Genomic DNA, 20,349 nt, shown 5'->3' on the forward strand with positions numbered 1-20,349 from the left:
TCCTCCAGCGGTCTATCTTTAGTCAGCCCACACAACCTATGTCTCCAGATAAGGAGGAGGCTTGGAGATGGGGGGCAAGCAGGGGGAGGACCTCAAATAAACACAGCCACACTTGTGGGTCTTTTCCCCCTGCCTCAGTCAAACTGCAGCAGGGTGGGAATTCTGTATAGAGAGGCATTATGCTGTAAGAGGGCAGCTTCTGTTTCTAGAGAGAGCCATGTGCATTTTGCAAAAACAAAAACAAAAAATACAGACATGCAAACAATTGCACAGGGTTCATTCACCCAGCTGAGAATTGCCAGTTTGCTGTTGGAAAGGGGAGGGAATTGTCGCTGGTTCATGAGGATCCCCACTCAACAAATAGGAACCTAGAGGGGAGCCAGAATTAAAAAGGTCTTCTCTTGGCATCCAAAAGGTATCAAAGAAGGCACAGGTCAATTCTCTTTAGGTTACTTCACATACAAAATAAATAAATAAGTCTATTTGGGGTTCTGTTACTCTTACTGCACTCCACAACACACACAAAACAGCCACGTCATGGAAAAAGTCTTACCTGTGGTAACTTCCAGCAATGCGCCACACACATCATACATTTAAAGTACACTCGCCAAGGTGGGAACTGTAATTTGCCCCTGACAGAGCTAATTCTGAGCACCCTACAGTTCCCAACATTCATTTTTTGGGTGTGGCAGTGAGGGAGATGTGCTTTAAATTGTAAGATGTGTAGGAAACCCATGGTGGTTCCAGGTATTCACCAGCAGGTGCAGGTTTGGTCTGTCGGTGAGCCATCACAAACTGCCCTAGGAAGTTAGCAGAATTCAACATGGGCTTTACCTGAAGCCATTATGCCTGGCAGTGCTCATGAGAATGAGCCTGGAATGAGAGGGGAAATGTTGATTATAGGTTAGTAAAGGGTAAAGGGACCCCTGACCATTAGGTCCAGTCACGGCCGACTCTGGGGTTGTGGCGCTCATCTAGCTTTATTGGCTGAGGGAGCTGGCGGCGTACAGCTTCCGTGTCATGTGGCCAGCATGACTAAGCCGCTTCTGGCGAACCAGAGCAGTGCATGGAAACACCGTTTACCTTCCCGCTGGAGTGGTACCTATTTATCTACTTTGACGTGCTTTTGAACTGCTAGGTTGGCAAGAGTAGGGACCGAACAACGGGAGCTCACCCCGTCACGGGGATTCGAGCCGCCGACCTTCTGATTGGCAAGTCCTAGGCTCTATGGTTTAACCCACAGCGCCACCAAATACAACGCAATCAGGGCTAGCGTCAGCAGCTGGCATCCTTGGGCTGGCAAGTCAGCTGGCAGTCAGGGCCCTGGCAAAACCACTGCTGGATGCCAGCCCTGCCCACTCATGATGGGTGGCTTGGTCTTGAAACTGCCTCCCACAAGGCCCCAGAACACCCCATGCAGCATCACTCTGGTGCATTGTGGGAAATTTAAAATGGTAGTTGAGGGAACACTGGCAGAAGGGGCCCATGTTGCTGAGGTCCTCTATTACTTTTTTTAAAAAAAAAATATTTATTGAGAATTTTTATAAAAGAAAAGCATAAATAACAAACAACATTGCTTATGTCATACACAAAATTTCATAACTCGTTTGGACTTCCTCACGTCTCCCGCTCCCACTTACATTGTTAAAAAGTTTTTCCAAGCAAATTATCATCTTGTTTACAATCTTATATCCACTCATTTAAATATAATCTGATAGTTCTCCCAAAGGATTTGTCTTTTCCTTAATCTCACTTATCATCTAATTTCAATCTAGTTTAGTGGTGGCCAATTATTTATGATCAAGCATCCTTCTTAACATTCAATCAAATTACAATATTTTTGTAAATAAGTTTTAAATTTCTTCCAATCTTCTTCCATCCTTTCTTCTCCCAGGTCTCGGATTCTGCCGGTCATCTCTGCCAGTTGCATGTAGTCTATCAGCTGCATCTGCCATTCTTCCAGTGTGGGTAGATCTTGAGTCTTCCAATTCTTAGCAATGAGTACCCTTGCTGCTGTTGTTGCGTACATAAAAAATGTTCGGTCCTTCCTTAACACCCTCTGACCGACAATACCCAAGAGGAAGGCCTCTGGTTTCTTGGTGAAGGTATACTTAAATACCTTTTTCAGCTCATTATATATCATTTCCCAGAAGGCCTTCACTCTAGGGCAGGTCCACCAGAGGTGAAAGAATGTTCCTTCATTTTCCTTACATTTCCAACATTTATTATCAGACGAATGGTATATTTTGGCAAGTTTAACTGGGGTCATGTACCAACCATCTATATATCATTTTCATTACATTTTCCTTCAAAGCATTGCATGCAGTGAAGTTCAGCCCAGTGGTCCACAACCTTTCCCAGTCCTCAAACATAATGTTATGCCCAATATCCTGTGCCCACTTTATCATAGCAGATTTAACCAATTCGTCTTGTGTATTCCATTTTAACAGCAAGTTATACATTCTTGATAGTACCTTAGTCTTTGGTTCTAACAGTTCTGTCTCCAACTTTGATTTCTCCACCTGGAACCCTAGTTTTTTGTCATTTTTAAAAACTTCTTTAATCTGGGCGTAATGTAACCAGTCTCGCACTTTACCCTCCATTTTCTCCAAACTCTGCAATTTCCAATTGTCACCGTCTTTTTCTAATATTTCCCAATATTTTGGCCATTTGGCCTCCATATTGGGTCTTGCTGAGGTCCTCTATTACTGACACAGGTGAGCACTAATAAAACACCACAAAAAGCAACCGTGATGCAGTTTTGTTAACATTCTCTCTCTCTCTCTGTGTGTGTGTGGCATTTCAACAATGCACAGAGGTCAATGTGCACAGACCTGAATATGATACGATGGAATCCCTAATTCAAGTATGTTTTTAGGTTGGGGCAATTTCCTGTCTGTTTGGAGGGGAAGGCATAGAAAATCTCATGTGGTTGCTCTTGTAGAAAGAGATAGTTGTGCTCAGGAACTGCCGGAAGCTCCAGGGAGCTAAATTGACTAGTTAGCGTGTTTCCCTGGAGAGCCAACTTGGAATTCCTGCTGAGCCAAAAATTAAAATTGAAAACGAAGCAGAAAAACAGTCTACTGACTGCAAGATGGCAAATGGCACCTGATCCCACATCCCAAGGGGATGAACCTTCGATCCAGGTTTCCCAAAGATGTCCTCTTGGCAAGCAGCTTCAAGTCAAAGCATCCCCTCAGGGCATTTCAGTTTTGCTAGAAAATTGCGGGTTAGCAGATCAGGACGGAGCTCAGGGAATCCATCTCCAGGAGTCCGGCAGGGGATAATAAGATGTTTTCTCCAAACCAGGGGAAAGTTGCTACATTGATTTGTACTTCATAAAACACACATAGACACACAAGGCTAACTTGAATTCATTAATCTGACAAACGGGATAATTATGTGTCCTGAAACTGTCTCTGAAACAGCTCTTTTTCACAGCGGTGTTCTGAAAATAACTTCATCAATATGGCTCTCACCCATTAAACGTTCACACCTCTTGGTAGCCAAGTCTGGAGCAAAGCTGAGACGTCCTTGGAGAGGTTTGCAGCACAGGGGGTGGAGGTGGATAAGGCTCACCACACTTGCCCTGAGACTACGGAGTTAAAAGAAGCGGCACATTCTGGTCACCTGGAGAATGCAACATAACGGGATGTATCTCTTGGCCAGAGAAAAGATAGTTACAATACAGTGGTACCTCTGGTTAAGTACTTAATTCATTCTGGAGGTCCGTTCTTAACTTGAAACTGTTCTTAACCTGAAGCACTACTTTAGCTAATGGGGCCTCCTGGTGCCGCTGCACCGCCACAGCACGATTTCTGTTCTCATCCTGAAGCAAAGTTCTTAACCCGAGGTACTATTTCTGGGTTAGCGGAGTCTGTAACCTGAAGCGTTTGTAACCTGAGGTACCACTGTAATGGGAAACCTCAGGCCGGGGGGGGGGGCAAATCAAGAAGCTACAGGCAGTGATTTGAAAAGCAGATACCAGAAGAAATTATGGGTGTCTGAGGCACAGAAAAACATAATAGTGCATTAGCATAACATCATAACACAATTGTCATAATAAAAACATTCTGTTGCCCACATCATGAACAACATAATGTTGTTATGTAAAGTGGTTTAAAACATTTATTTATTTTTTGCAACAAACATCCAGGCTGACACTATGCATGCTCATTCGTAAGCCCTGCTAAATTCTACAGCATTTGCTCTGAATACTATGTGCACAAAATCACAGCCTAACTCAATCACTTCCCCTCATGTCTGGAGTCTGGGAATGGCTAGCTGTTCCATCTGCGCCTCGTTCATCCAATTTTTTAATTTTTGCAGGAACCACCCACCGCAGCACACGGCAGAGGTGCAGCCTATTGGAAAACACATCCCCAAAATAACCTGCTTTGCAATAGAGAGAAGAGAGAGAGGGAGACAGAGCTTGTGACTGGGGTGGAATTGGACAGCAGCTGTTGCTAGCTGGAAAATCTACAGATGTCAGCTCTTCAGCAGCGGAGTCAGCCTTCAGCGAAAAACACGATGCATATTTACTGGGGAGTAAGTCCTATTGAACCCCGTGGGATTTCTAAATGAATGCTGCATCCTCAGCCAAAATGGGGACCTCGGCTTTACTGCTCGGTTTGCAGCTCAAAAGTTAAAGGTAAAGGTAAAGGGACCCCTGACCATTAGGTCCAGTCGTGGCCGACTCTGGGGTTGCGGTGCTCATCTCGCTTTACTGGCCGAGGGAGCCGGCGTACAGCTTCCAGGACATGTGGCCAGCATGACTAAGTCTCTTCTGGCGAACCAGAGCAGCACACAGAAATGCCGTTTACCTTCCCGCCAGAGTGGTACCTATTTATCTACTTGCACTTTGACGTGCTTTTGAACTGCTAGGTTGTCAGTAGCAGGGACCAAGCAATGGGAGCTCACCCCATCGCAGGGATTCGACCGACCTTCTGATCGGCAAGCCCTAGGCTCTGTGGTTTAACCCACAGCGCCACCCGTGTCCCAGCTCCAAAGTTAGGAGCATGGAAACATAGGAAGCTGCCTCACACTCAACTCAGACCCTTGGTCCACTGAGATCAGTACTATTGACATTGGCTGGCAGCAGCTCTCCAGAGAGTCTTTCCCAGCCCCTATCTAGAGATGCCAGGGATTGAAACTGGGACATTTTGCATGCCAAACAGATGCTCTACCACTGAGTGGTGTGTGTGTGTGTTAATTTGGTGGTTTTGTGGGAATTCCCTTTGAACAGAGGCAACGTTTTCACCCCACTCACCAAGTCTGGTGGTCACATTCCCCAGTGATGGTGGGTCCCATACTGCCCTCCCCCCCAATGTCTGAGTATTTGTTCACAGCAGATGCTGACCCATTGTAGCAAATGGGGCACTGCCTGTCAGGGACTGTGCTGCGGAGGGCTGCACTGAGGAGCAATGGTGGGAGCCTCCCCCTGCTCCTGATCCAGATCCTGAATCTTCCCAGGAGCAGGAGGGCAGTATAGATTTGGAACAGTGGTTTGCAGAGGGGCATAGTTCAGAAGGCAGAAGCTGGGAAATACTGGATGACGAACAGCTGGGAGAAGGAACACTGGAAGGGAGAGGGTTAACAGATTCGCAGTCTCTAGACAGCCTTCCTCCACCGCCCTCCCCAAAGTTGAGAAGGGCTCAGAAAGTGGCAGAACAGAAAGCCCAGAGGGGACAAGCTCAGATTACGAGATGTAGAAGTGATGTAGAAGGGGGTGGAACCCTTAATTGGGAGCACCGCCATTACTTGGAGATGTGTTCTTTGTTCTCTCGCTGTGATTATTAAAGTTTCTAACTGGTAAGAAGACTCATTTTCCTTTGTTCTGCTCATCTACAGCCACGGGGGAGGAAGGCGATTCCCTGAAGCCTGACACTGCCCCATCTGCCTGCCTTCTCAACTTACACCCAGCCAGGGGGTAGCACTGCCTATTGGCTTCCTCCTCAGTGTGGCCCCTGTAGAACTCAGCAGGGAGGAGGATGGAGGCAAGGCTAGCCTTAGTTGGTTCTGCCTGGCATTGGCTCTGGCTCTACCTACAGTTGGGCTCCTTGCTTTTACTCTGATTTAGCTAGATGTTAGTGCCACATAGCCAAGCAGAGTGCCAGCACTCAGGCAGCTCCTGAGCTCCCCCCCCACTCCAACCTGGAGACAACCTTGCTGGCCTCCCCAACCCAACCCATGCAGGCAGCTTGCAGACATCATTTTAACTTCCCACAATGCCCTCAGCATAGCTCTGCCTGCTGTCAGCAGGGCTAGGTAGGCTCACTTAGCTGCACAAATGTAAGAGGGGACTCTGAAGAGGTGGCCCTTCTACAAGCAGCCTCTGAAGGAATAGGGCTTTCACACATTTTTCATTGTGTATCGTAGAACAGTGCCTTTTTGCTGTAAAGGATCTCCAGTGTAGGAGGGTCAAAAGTTCAAGGGAAGGACTGCAACGATATGTTTTTCTCAGGATGTTCTGCACAAGAAGGCGAAAAGTTTAAAATGGGGTGTTTTGTTTTGCACAGGAGGGTTAAAAGTGCAGCCTGGGAACTCAGCAATAAGGAGAAATAGAAACTTCACCAAGATTCTGCTTTCTTTCTGATTAGCTGCTAAGCAGTTGGGAGGGGAGTGAAACAATTTTGTATGAAGGCAGAAAATAGGGTAATTGGTGGAAATAGCTGTAGAATTAGAAACCGATGTGAAGATGTGGAAACCGGAACATAATGAGAAACCAAAATGGACAGATTTTCTCATTTCTAGTGGGGCGGTTTATCACTCTCCCCACCACACATAATTATCACCTTCAGGTTTCCTGCCCTGCACCCCTGCAGAAACATTACAAGGCAAACTGGTTTGAGAACTGTGGGCTTGCTTCATAACCAGCCTTTCCACCCATAGCTCTATATAAACTCCCCCTTTCTTCCTAAAATCAGACCCTGATCACTTTAGCGCTCCATCCTGCCCCAGGCGATTCATTTCCCTGCCGTATCAGCTCTCCTGATTGAAAGGCACAACATTAAATTCAAATTGTTGCCACGAGGCACTTGTGGCGTCGAAAAGCACTTTGCCTTCATCCATTTCATGCCTGCCTCCCAGCCGAAGCCATGAAGCTATTCAAATATTTGCCTTTACTTCATAGTTCATTATGTAGCTCCCATCTCTACATATATTCTTTTCAAAATTAGGCATTTTCATGGCCCAGATGGAAAGCTTGATTTCTGCTACCAGAGTGGAGAATGGGGAATTTCCTGCTGGGAGCAAAAACATAAATAAACCCATGTTCATTTGGGGAGTGGATGAACGGGAGCAGAACAGCCGCCTCCTCCTTATCTTAATAACATAAGAAGAGTCAGTGGCCCATCTAGTTCTCACACGGTGCCTATGGGAAGCCCACAAGTGGACCCTGCAGTTTCCAGCAACTGCTTCCCAGAAGCATACTCCTCTTGACGGCGGAGCTACAACACAACCATGGTTCTCAGGGCTAGTTCAGCTGAGAACCATATCCTTCATGAATTTGTCTCATCTTCTTTCAAAGCCATTTGAGTGGTTAGCCATCGCTGGTATTTGTGGAAGTGGATTCCATAGTTCAACTTCTTCTTTGGCAATCCCTCGTAGCCGAGTAAGATTGTCTTCCATGAACACAGTTTTAACAGTGAGTCTGTAAGTACTGTGGAGGCCAATTCTGGATCCACACGTCCTTCCACAGTGGGGAAATAGGTTTCCAGATAGGAGTTGATCATGTCTGCCAGGGGTTTGCCACGTGTGCCTTCCTCTTAGCACGTTTCTCCCTTTCGTTCTGAGTCCGAGCATCTTCAAAGTCCACGACATCTTTGGTAAAGGCTGTTCTTCAATTGGAGCACTTGCAGACCAGTGTTTCCCAATTGTTGGTATTTATACTACATTTTTAAAGATTTGCCTTGAGAAAGTCTTTAAACCCCTTTTGCTGACCACCAACATTACGCTTTCCATTTTTAAGTTCGGTATAGAGTATTTGCTTTAGAAGACGGTAATCAGGCATCCCCCCTTCATGGATCACTGCCTTGCCGTGGCGAAGGGGCTTGAATAACTCAGAGAAGCTATGAGCTATGCCGTGCAGGGCCACCCAAGATGGACAGGTCATAGTGGAGAGTTTTGACCAAACGTGATCCACCTGGAGCAGGAACCGGCAAGCCACTCCAGTATCCCTGCCAAGAAAACTCCATGGACAAAGACAACAGGCATATAAAAGATATGACGCTGGAAGATGAGCCCCTCAGGTCGGAAGGCGTCCAACATGCTACTGAGGAAGAGCGGAGGACAAGTACAAGTAGATTCAGAGCTGATGAAGCGGCTGGGCCAAAGCCGAAAGGACGCTCAGTTGCGGATATGCCTGGAAGCGAAAGGAAAGTCCAATACTGTAAAGGAAAATATTGCATAGGAACCTGGAATGTAAGAACCATGAACCTTGGTAAGTTGGATGTGGTCAAAAATGAGATGGCAAGAATAAATATTGACATCCTGGGTATCAGTGAACTAAAATGGACGGGAATGGGCAAATTCAGTTCAGATGACCATCATATCTACTACTGTGGGCAAGAATCCCGTAAAAGAAATGGAGTGGCCCTCATAGTCAACAAAAGAGTGGCAAAAGCTGTACTGGGATGCAATCTCAAAAATGATAGAATGATCTCGATACGAATCCAAGGCAGACCTTTTAACATCACAGTAATCCAAGTTTATGCACCAACCACTGGTGCTGAAGAAACTGAAATTGACCAATTCTATGAAGACTTACAACACCTTATAGAAATGACACCAAAGAAGGATGTTCTTCTCATTACAGGGGATTGGAATGCTAAAGTAGGGAGTCAAGAGATAAAAGGAACAACTGGCAAGTTTGGCCTTGGAGTTCAGAACGAAGCAGGGCAAAGGCTAATAGAGTTCTGCCAAGAGAACAAGCTGGTCATCACAAACATTCTTTTCCAACAACACAAGAGACGACTCTACACATGGACATCACCAGATGGGCAGCATCGAAATCAGATTGACTATATTTTCTGCAGCCAAAAATGGAGAATCTCTATACAGTCAGCAAAAACAAGACCTGGAGCTGACTGTGGCTCAGATCATCAGCTTCTTATAGCAAAATTCAAGCTTAAACTGAAGAAAGTAGGAAAAACCACTGGGCCGGTAAGATACAATCCAAGTCAAATCCCTTATGAATACACAGTGGAAGTGAGGAACAGGTTTAAGGATTTAGATTTGATGGACAGAGTGCCTGAAGAACTATGGATGGAGGCTCGTAACATTATACAGGAGGCAGCAACTAAAACCATCCCAATTAAAAGGAAATGCAAGAAAGCAAAGTGGCTGTCCAATGAGGCCTTACAAATAGCGGGGGAGAGAAGGCAAGCAAAATGCGAGGGAGATGGTGAAAGATACAGGAAATTGAATGCAGATTTCCAAAAAATAGCAAGGAGAGACAAGAAGGCCTTCTTAAACGAGCAATGCAAAGAAATAGAGGAAAACAATAGAATGGGAAAAACCAGAGATCTGTTCAAGAAAATTGGAGATATGAAAGGAACATGTCGTACAAAGATTGCCATAATAAAAGACAAAAGTGGAAAGGACCTAACAGAAGTAGAAGACATCAAGAAGAGGTGGCAAGAATACACAGAGGAACTATACCAGAAAGAAATGGATGTCTCATATACCCCAGGTAGTGTGGTTGCTGACCTTGAGCCAGACATCCTGGAGAGTGAAGTCAAATGGGCCTTGGAAAGCACTGCTAATAACAAGGCCAGTGGAAGTAAAGATATTCCAGCTGAACTATTTAAAATGCTGTTAAGGTGCTACACTCAATATGCCAGCAAATTTGGAAAACTCAGCAGTGGCCAGAGGATTGGAGAAGATCAGTCTACATCCCAGTCCCAAAGAAGGGCAGTGCCAAAGAATGCTCAAACTACCACACAATTGCACTCATTTGACACGCTAGCAAGGTTATGCTTAAAATTCTGCAAGGCAGGCTTAAGCAGTATGTGGACCGAGAACTCCCAGAAATGCAAGCTGGATTTCGAAGGGGCAGAGGAACCAGAAACCAAATTGCAAACATGCGCTGGATTATGGCAAAAGCTAGAGAGTTCCAGAAAAACATTTACTTCTGCTTCATTGACTATGCAAAAGCCTTTGACTGTGTCGACCACAGCAAACTATGGCAAGTTCTTAAAGAAATGGGAGTGCCTGATCACCTCATCTGTCTCCTGAGAAATCTCTATGTGGGACAAGAAGCTACAGTTAGAACTGGATATGGAACAACTGATTGGTTCAAAATCGGGAAAGGAGTACAGCAAGCTGTATATTGTCTCCCTGCTTATTTAACTTATATGCAGAATTCATCATGTGAAAGGCTAGGCTGGATGAATCCCAAGCCGGAATTAAGATCGCCGGAAGAAATATCAACAACCTCAGATATGCAGATGACACAACCTTGATGGCAGAATGAGGGTGAAAGGTCTGAAGCTCAACATCAAAAAAAGAAGATCATGGCCACTGGGCCCATCACCTCCTGGCAAATAGAAGGGGAAGAAATGGAGGCAGTGAGGGATTTTACTTTCTTGGGCTCCATGATCACTGCAGATGGTGACAGCAGTCACGAAATTAAAAGACGCCTGCTCCTTGGGAGAAAGGCGATGGCAAACCTAAACAACATCTTAAACAGCAGAGACATCACCTTGCCAACAAAGGTCCGTATAGTAAAAGCCATGGTTTTCCCAGTAGTAATGTATGGAAGTAAGAGCTGGACCATCAAGAAGGCTGATCGCCAAAGAATTTATGCTTTTGAATTATGGTGCTGGAGGAGACTCTTGAGAGTCCCATGGACTGCAAGAAGATCAAACGTATCCATTCTTAAGGAAATCAGCCCTGAGTGCTCACTGGAAGGACAGATCGTGAAGCTGAGGCTCCAATACTTTGACCACCTCATGAGAAGAGAAGACTCCCTGGAAAAGACCCTGATGTTGGGAAAGATGGAGGGCACAAGGAGAAGGGGACGACAGAGGATGAGATGGTTGGACACTGTTCTTGAAGCTACAAACATGAGCCTGACCAAACTGCGGGAGGCAGTCGAAGACAGGAGTGCCTGGCGTGCTCTGGTCCATGGGATCATGAAGAGTCGGACACGACTAAACGACTAAACAACAACAACAACAACAATCAGGCATCTGAACAACATGGCCAGTCCAATAAAGTTGATGTTGAAGAATCTTTGCTTTGACACTGGTGATCTTTGCTTCTTCCAGTACACTGGCATTAGTTCGCCTGTCTTTCCAAGTGATGTGTAAAATTTTTTGGAGACGCTATTGATGGAATCTCTCAAGGAGTTGGAGATGGCATTTATAAGTGGTCCATGTTTCACAAGCATACAATAAGGTTCAGTGGCACAATAGCTTTGTAAACAAGCATTTTTGTTTCCTTGTGAATGTTTGGTCCTCTGCACTTCAATCAGGAGAAAGCTGCACTCGCAGAGCTTTCTATTTCTTTCTCTGTGGATAGTTCAGCTATGCACTGCGTGAAATATGTCCAGACAGATATTTCTGCAAAATAGGTAGGCAGAAGGTGGCATTTTGCAAAGGTGATTTTAAAGGCCTGATGCTACAGCAAGCATTTATGTGGGCCCTTCTCTCTATCCGCCAGAAGACAGACCATAAACAGTGGTTTGATTGGGGGCAGGTAGCATTTCAACACAGAAAAGTTCAAAAATAACAAGAGAACAATGTCTAAAACATTCAAATCATGAAGCCTCACAGCCTAGAACAACTCCAAAGGGATAATAAAGTATTAACGCATACAAAGACTGAGGGTAATATTTCACCCTAGCTTTACATCCCATATATGAAACACTAGGTAGAATCCCTGACATCTTCAATTAAAAGTATCTGCATTGCACACAATTCCACTTGTAGTTTTGGGATTCTTAGGATTCCTGGGGGTTAATGACAACTTACAATTTTTGTCAGCTCCACTTGAGACTTTTCAAGTCTCTGTTTCGGTCAGTACTGATCGTACCAGATTACCTGAAATGCTGGTGTGATTCTATTTAAGACATCTTTTTACAATTGTCTACATGGTTGTACATGGCAACATGGCAGGTGTGAGGAAAATGCCTCTAGGGCCAATGCAATAAGTCCACACATCAGAGCAGAAATGCTCTTGTGAATCTATTGCAATACGTCCATGCATCACTATTGTGAATCTTTTGCCCCAAATAATGCAGAACACTTGAATGAGTTGCCACCTTCCTTCATAACTACTTAGGCCACATTCACACCATACACGTAATGCACAGTCATGTGCAACCCCCCCACCCAAAAAATTCTGAGAGCTGCAGTTTGTTAAGCTTTCTGAGAGTTGCTAGGAGACCCCGGTTCCCCTCCCAGAGCTACAATTCCCAGAGTGTATTAACAATCAAGCTCTCTTCAAACAACTGTTAGTACTACCACTATGTGAGTAAAGACCCTTTCAGGGATTGCACATGAGTCTGAAGGGACGTTTATGCTCGCAAGGCTCGGCTCTGTAATTCATCATGGAAGCTGCATTGCAGTCCACTGTTGCAGCACACTGTCTCTGCCTTGCTCTTGCAATGACACTCTCCTGTCCGTCAGGGAGGAGCAACCACACTAAGGCTTCCCTTGCTGGTGTGAACACCCAACCTTAGTAGCTCTGACCTTCTGCAATCGGGAGCACAAAGGGGGAAAGGTGCGGAAGAGCGGGCTGTGGAAGAGGGCTGTGGAACTGACGCATAACTGATAGTTCTCAATTCAGAGGGGCCGGGGAAATGGACTTCCCTTCTTTTGTTCTGTTGGAGAAAAGGTGTGGATTTGGAGAGTTGGGGGCAAAACCTATTACACTTCTCCAGGCTTCTCCTGGGTTGTCAGCTTCCATATTTCCTTAGCAAAGGTAGCACTAGACACAGGGGTGGTGTCTGTGTGTTTCTTGGCGCTGACAACAGGCCACCCCAACAAGGGCTGAGTAGGGCAGCTGGGAGCTGAGTTTCGCTCACATTCAAAAATGGCACCACTGAGAGGATGACTGGTGGTGTGGCTGGGTTGTGCCAGTGAAAGGCCCTTCCATGCCCAACCTGACTGAGTGCTGATACCATCTAGTCAGTAAGATGCAGAGAAACCTGGAGAATATCAAGCCCTGGTTGCTCTAAACAGGCACTCTTATAAGTACTGGTCTTCAGCATCTATAACTCCTGTTACTGGACCACTACTGAGATACGTAGACAGTGTTCTTAGTTTATTGCTGGTTTTAATTATTATTATTTTTTAAAAAAAATATATTGGAGTTTATAGAGAGGGGAAAAAACATAATATCAAATATCTTTTTTTATCCAGCATTAGTCTAACTAAAAGAAAAACATAGTGGGAAAGAAAATGAAAAGAAAGAAAAAAGAGAGAGAGGTAAGGAGACAGAAAAAGCTTAAAATAGAAAATAGAAAAGATAAAGTTCAGAAACTAAAGAACTTCCCATTCTTCATCTGTCTGCCATATATAAGCTTGGTTTAATTTTTATTAATGTTTTGATTGCTTTTAACTAATAATCTTATTGCTTTATTCTATTCGTAAACTGATTTGAGGTTTTATACAATCAAGCAGTAGACAATGGCACCTTGGTTCCTGGACAGCTTAGTTTTTGAACATATCAGCTCCCAAACGCCGCAAACCTGGAAATAAGTGTTCTGGTTTGTGAATGTTTTTCAGAAGCCGAACATCCGACATGGCTTCTGCTAAAGTGCAGGAAGCTCCTGCAGCCAATCGGAAGCCGTGCCTTGGTTTTCAAACGGTTCCAGGAGTTGAACGGACTCCTGGAACGGATTAAGTTCAAGAAGCAAGGTACCACTGTATAAATTTTATGAAATAAATCAAATACATAAAGAAGGGGCTTTTGTTATCTGAAGGCAAGTACAGTATTATTTGCCGAAGGCAAATTTTGGGACAATATTTGACACTTCTATATTCCTTTGAGACAAAGGTTTCATCCATTCAACCGTCAATCCATTCATGGTGTTTTATTTAATCTCTTTGTTGTTCCATATGCTAATCAAAGTAGATAAATACGTCTTAAATGAAAATATGAATAGGAAACCTTTGAGCTCATGGTACCATAATAAAGTTTAGCGTACTTAATGGGTGAGGGGTGAGTGAGATGGGAATAACAGGAACTTTAAAAAGAACCAGGCAGATGTCAAACTAGTGGGGTACACTTTGACTTTTTACTAGAACCCCGAGGGTCATAATCAAGAACCCGATGCAAAATAATGTGTGCAGGGGGGAGGGGGAGGTGGGGCCAGATAAAAAATGGTGGCCCAGGGATGTGACTAGATGCAAAAGAATAACTCGGTTTTGCTTTGTTTTGCACCAATTGCTGCATCTATGAGCCATCCACTGGGATGCTCTGCACATACAATTACAAATCTACATCTGGGTTACTGAAGACCAGGGATTCTAGCAGTGCATTTTGAAGAGAGAAAGAACAGATTTGTTGTTGCTGCTTGTTTTAGACCACTGGGAGTCAGAGAAACCATTCCCAACACATTGCAAATGATCCAGCTGTCTGCTGGCTGATCCCAATCTACCCACCCACTGGTCAAGACACTTCAGCTCAAAATGTGCAGCCGCCTGGCCCCTGGGCCCTGGCCCTTCCCCTTCCCAAGAGAAGCCAGGCTCCTGCTCTCAGGATGGCCAGCCCAGCTCTTGCTCACCTCCTCCCACTGATGGATGTAGCGTATGAGCCTGGAAAGCCTCAGTAGCCGCAAGAGGCTAAGGATTTTGGTGAAGCGCACGATCCGCAGGGCTCGGGCCGTCTTGTAAACCTCTGAATCGATGCGTGTCTCCACGATCAGGAAAATGTAGTCCACTGGGATGGAGGAGATAAAATCCACCACGAACCAGCTCTTGAGGTACTTCATCTTAATCCTCTGCGGGTCAAGGATGATCTCTGTGTTGTCTTCCACCACAATCCCAGTGCGGAAATTGAGGACCAGGTCAATGAGGAAGAAGGTGTCCGAGACCACGTTGAAAACAATCCATGGGGTGGTGTTCTCGTCCTTGAAGAAGGTGATGCCCACCGGGATGATGATCAGGTTGCCAACCATCAGGAGCAGCATTGTCAAGTCCCAGTAAAACCTAGTCAGCAAGACAGAGAAATGGGAAATGAGAGAAGGACAGACCTGTGTGGCTGTCAGGCTTCAAGGAATCGGCTTCCTCCCCCTTTTGACAGTAGATAAGTAGAACAAAGGGAAAGGAGTCTTCTTACAGTTAGAAACTTTAATGATCACAGTGAGAAAACAAAGAATCCATTTCCTAGGAATGAAGGTGCTCCCAATTAAGGTTTCCACCCACTTCCTCCCTGGTCACCCACGTCACTACCGCGTCTTGTAACCTGATCTTGTAACCACTGGGCTTTCTGTGCTGCCACCTTATCTGCTCTTCTTGACCTTGGGCTGAGCAGATGAACACTTTCCAGAGACAGTGAGTCTGTTAACTCTCCCCCCCAGTGCTTCTCCTCCTAGCTGTACTTCCCAGTACTTCATGTACTTCAGAACCTTCTGAACTATGTTCCTCTGCAAACCGCTGTTCCAAATCTATACTGTCCTCAGTGGCATAGCGTGGGTTGTCAGCACCCGGGGCAAGGCAAGTAATTTGTGCCCCCTAACCCGTGGATTTGCGCCCCCTAACCCCAGATGTCGCGCCCGGTGCAGCCGGCCCCCCTGCACCCCCCACGCTACGCCACTGACTGTCCTCCTGATCCTGGGAAGATTCAGAATCCTGATCAGGAGCAGGGGGAGGGGGAGACAGTGCAGCCCTCCTCAGCACGGTTCCTGACAGTGGCCTAGTAGAGAAAGGGCTAAGTAGATTTCAGGCTTTGGGGATCAGCTTTGCTTTTCATTAGAACCCCCAAAGGTCCACAGACTGGAGAATAAGAACATAACAAGAGACCTGCTGGATCAGACCAAAAGGATAAGTTGCCCAGTAATCTGTCCTCATAGCAGGTCCCATCAGTGGTTGCTGGTGCCCATTTCAACTGGTAGGGGATAAGGCAGTGGGTGCAGCCAAAGCCCATGACAGGCAGAGCCAACTAATTCTGGTTTTAGCCCCATTCTCCTTCCTGATGAGGGCAACACTGAAACTAAGAATGGAGGAAGTGCGTAGGCAGTTCCACCACCCCCCCCGACTGGTTGTAAGTAGGACAGCAGGCAGCTAGCAGCTGGTTGGAGGCAGACTAAAGTTCGCAGGGCAGTGCCCCATTTGCCCCAAGTGACCCAGTCTCCATGGGGTCCAGTCCAGAAAACCCTGTATCTCTTTCTCCAAAAGGGGAGGGGTGGAGCCCAGAAATACAATGGGGACTGCAATTATTGCTACCTGTACTCATTTGGACAGCTATAGCTTTACAGCTTGCTAATCAAGTGGCACGGGATGCAGGTGGCACTGTGGTCTAAACCACTGAGCTTCTTGGGCTTGCTGACCAGAAGGTCAGCGGTTCGAGTCCCTGTGACGGGGTGAGCTCCCATTGCTTTGGCCCAGCTCCTGCCAACCTAGCAGTTCGAAAGCACACCAGTGCAAGTAGATAAATAGGTACCACTCTGGTGTGAAGATAAATGGTGTTTCCATATGCTGCTCTGGTTTTGGTGTTCCATTGTGCCAGAAGTGGCTTAGTCATGCAGGCCACATGACCCGGACAACTGTCTGTGGACAAACGCCGGCTCCCTTGGCCTGTAAAGCGAGATGAGGGCCACAACCCCAGAGTCATCCGTGACTGGACTTAATTGTCAGGGGTCCTTTACCTTTACCTTAATCAAGTGGCAAAGTTGAGTGAGGGTTTTTGTTTTTTGCTTACTAAAAAGGTATAAACTTCCTGTACTTTATACAAGACTATAGCCAGAGCTATTCCTCCACAGATGTACACCAGGTGTGGGGAACCTTTGGCCCTCCAGATATAGCTGAACTACAACTCCCATCATCCCTGGCCACTGGCCATGCTTGCCGGGGCTGATGGAGGACATCGTGCAAAAACATCTGGAAGGCCACACCTGATGTACACAGACCGGAACTTCTAGAAATTGCATTTCAGAGTGCTTGGCATGCTTAACACATTACCAAATTGACAGCGAGCTGCAATTTACTTCCCATGCTTAGTTTTCTCAAGGAAAACATGTTAGATCAATGGAAATGCACTTAAATTATTAGTTGCTTAGGGAGCCTATAATACACACACATTACTTTCAGTTAATCCCCTATAGCTACTCCATCTTCCAACTTATTTAAAATAGATGATGGGATTTGTAATAAGTATAGCTTTCAAGAGACTGCAGGTCAGCCGCCAACCAGCCGCCACCGCCATGACATGTAAAAACTCAGAAGGCAACAATATCCCAGGAAAGAGCTTCTCAAAGAAGATTCACGTACCACCATATCTTAAGAAAGCAGGGATTTCACCAATATTTGCCCTATGCTTTGACATTAAGCTAATCTTCTTTAGATGCCCAGCATGTTACAGGAAGGGTGCAGATTGCATTTTCTCCCCCTACCCCTTCATAATACTGTACTCGGGGCCATACAATGAAGCTGAATGATGGAAGATTTAGGACAGGCCAAAGGAAGGAGGTCTTCACACAATGGCACAGAGCTGAAGCATGGAATTTGCTCCCACAAGAGAGACTGATGGGCATCCACTTGGACGTTAAAAGAGGATTAAACAAATTTGTGAGAAGCTAACGATGGCTTGCAAGCCACAATGACTGTGTTCTGCTTCCATTGTTGGAGGCAATCTACTTCTGAATGCCAGTTGCTTTAAATCCCAAACGCGGAGAAGGCTGTTGTGCTCAGTTTCTTATTTGGGGCTTCCCATGGGCATCTGGTTGGCTGGCTAAGATGATGGATTCAGATGGACCACTGGCCTGGATCCAGCAGGCCTTTTCTGATGTTCTTATTACAGCATGTCCCTTGTGTACAATCAGTTGACCACGGACAGCACTTGGTAGCTTCTATTAAATACTTCCCCCAATAGTCCTCATGACAAGAGGGATGGCCTCTTAAAAACAGACCAACTATAGACACGACACTTTTTATTGACCCAAACTGATGCCACCACAAGCTTTAAGAGCCTTTCCTATCCTTCCCCTATTAACCAAAGTGAAAGCTTTGTGTGAAACTTGGCTTTGTCTCAAAGAACGGTCTGGGTTACAGCTTGCTGTTTGCCTGAAGTGAGGTATAGCATGAACACAACATGCTAAGTCAAACCATGGTTTGGTTCACAGCAGCAAAGCAGGAAGGCCAAGAGCTCAGCAGCTGTGACCCCCTCTCAGGAACCTGTGTGTTTGCACTAAGGCACAGTTTTGTTAAAAGTCTTGTGTGACAACCTCTGCTTTCACCTGAAAGAAGCAGCAGCAAGTCTGTTGCCCTCATACAGATGTAGAAATAGATATGATAAAATCTCAGAAGTGTGTGTGAATAAGATCTGCAGTGTTCAGGTGCTGGAACTTTGGTTCTGACTCCCACTGGTCACAACTTGGCTTTGGCCATGGGTGCAGTTTTTAGCCAACACCCAAGATGGAAGATATTACCAAAACAGTTGTGGTTGAGGTTTGGGGTTGTTGAGGTTTAGGGTGTTATTCTTTTACAAGGCATTCTATTGAATTCTGACCTAAACACACTGATCAGTCTATTCCCAGTAAATCTTTTTTTGCTGTTTGTTGGTAGAGCAAGTGCCTTCTTAAATCTATATTTATTACCAGGCATTCCCAAAAAAGAAAGAAGTTCAAGTCATTATCCTGCTAACTGAAATATCAGGAATCTCTAGAGAGCTAGTTTGCTCAGCACACTCGTTCAGAAACTCCATTGCCCTAAATTTGAAATGTTACATGCCTATTTTTAATTTTTTAAAAAGAAAACCCTGGCTTACTTATTTTGTCATCATCAACAACACTGGCCAAGAGAGCAGGGAGCTGGTGGGGAGCCTAAAATGCTACAGATTATTTATTTCTTTAATATATTTACAGGCCACCTTTCTGCCATAATGGCTAGCAAAGTGCTCTCGTGTGTGTGTGTGTGTGTGTGTGTACACACAACACAAGTTTTATTCATCACGACAAATCCCTCTCGTTGAGAACACCTTTTTCCTTCCTTTTCTTTCATTTTTTTCTTTTATTCCTCAGTTCTGTATTTTGTACCCTTATAAATTCATATACAGTGGTACCTCGGGTTACAGATGCTTCATATTAAAGACACTTCAGGTTACAGACTCCGCTAACCCAGAAATATTACTTTGGGTTAAGAACTTTGCTTCAGGATGAGAACGGAAATCGTGCAGCGGCGGCACGGCAGCAGTGGGAGGCCCCATTAGCTAAAGTGATGCTTCAGGTAAAGAACAGTTTCAAGTTAAGAACCGACCTTCGGAATGAATTAAATTTGTAACCAGAGGTACCACTGTATATATAAATATGGAAGCTTCCTTTGTTCCTATGAATGACTGGGTTGGAACTCACAAAAAAATGAGAAGAATTGTGCCTGTCCATTTAGCCTCATTTTCCTGGTTCTACAAATGCTAAAAACATAACTCTTTTTAAATAAATTGAAAACAGGGGATCTGGAAACGATAGGTTCTATCCTGTGCCAGTCCTACTCAGAGCAGACACATTAAAATTAATGACCTTAAGTCACACCCATTAATTTAAAGGGGCCTACTTTGAGCAGGGCTGGCACTGGATACAATCCAATGATTTATCAGGAGGCAAATCCCTCCTTCTGTGAATGTCCAGGCAAGATATCCTTTTTGTAGGCTTTCTGGAGGCATCTGATCAGCTTCTGTGGAAAACCGGGTACCAGACAAGATGGACCTTTCCTTTTGCTCACACCCAGCAGGGCTCTTGGTGTGTTTCTTAAATCGCTGACACAAGGAAGGGCTTAATAGAGACTGTGTACTGCAATACATCAAGCTAGAGACTTATGCCCTGGTAAGATACAGTCAGCTCCTTGGCCTTCAGAGATCTGCAGTGCCACAGGAGCAAGGAAAAGGGCTTCTGGCATAGCCAGAGCCCAGCAGAATAGTCATTGCCTTTGTGTGCCTTTTCCCCACCCCTTCGATGAATGCCTCTAGATGGAAGAAGAGCCCCTTGCTTCTGTTGCCAAGTCTGGAACGAACGTTACCAAAAGAAAAAGAAAACACACACACACAAGAGCCGATGGCTAAACTCTTTCACCCCAGCTTCTTGTACTACAGACAAATCTTTATTCTTCACCTCTGTGCCTAACCCTGGAGCCATTCTGTGTGTTTAATAAAAGTGGCTATGCTGTAGCTCTGAGCATGCATTTCTGCATG

General features: G+C 45.3%; 1 protein-coding gene across 2 annotated transcripts in view; it reads right to left on the reverse strand.

Moving 5' to 3' along the window:
* The window catches only part of HCN4 (hyperpolarization activated cyclic nucleotide gated potassium channel 4), a 132,911-nt gene that overhangs the window by 65,923 nt on the left and 46,639 nt on the right, over positions 1-20,349 (reverse strand). For both annotated transcript variants that reach the window (XM_083712491.1, XM_083712490.1), the window contains exon 2: positions 14,735-15,158. In XM_083712491.1, coding sequence (XP_083568617.1) covers positions 14,735-15,158 — 424 coding nt within the window. The remainder of the gene's footprint in view (positions 1-14,734; positions 15,159-20,349) is intronic.

Source organism: Podarcis gaigeae, assembly GCF_964106915.1.
Source record: "Podarcis gaigeae genome assembly, chromosome: 14".
NCBI classification, from domain to species: Eukaryota; Metazoa; Chordata; class Lepidosauria; order Squamata; family Lacertidae; genus Podarcis; species Podarcis gaigeae.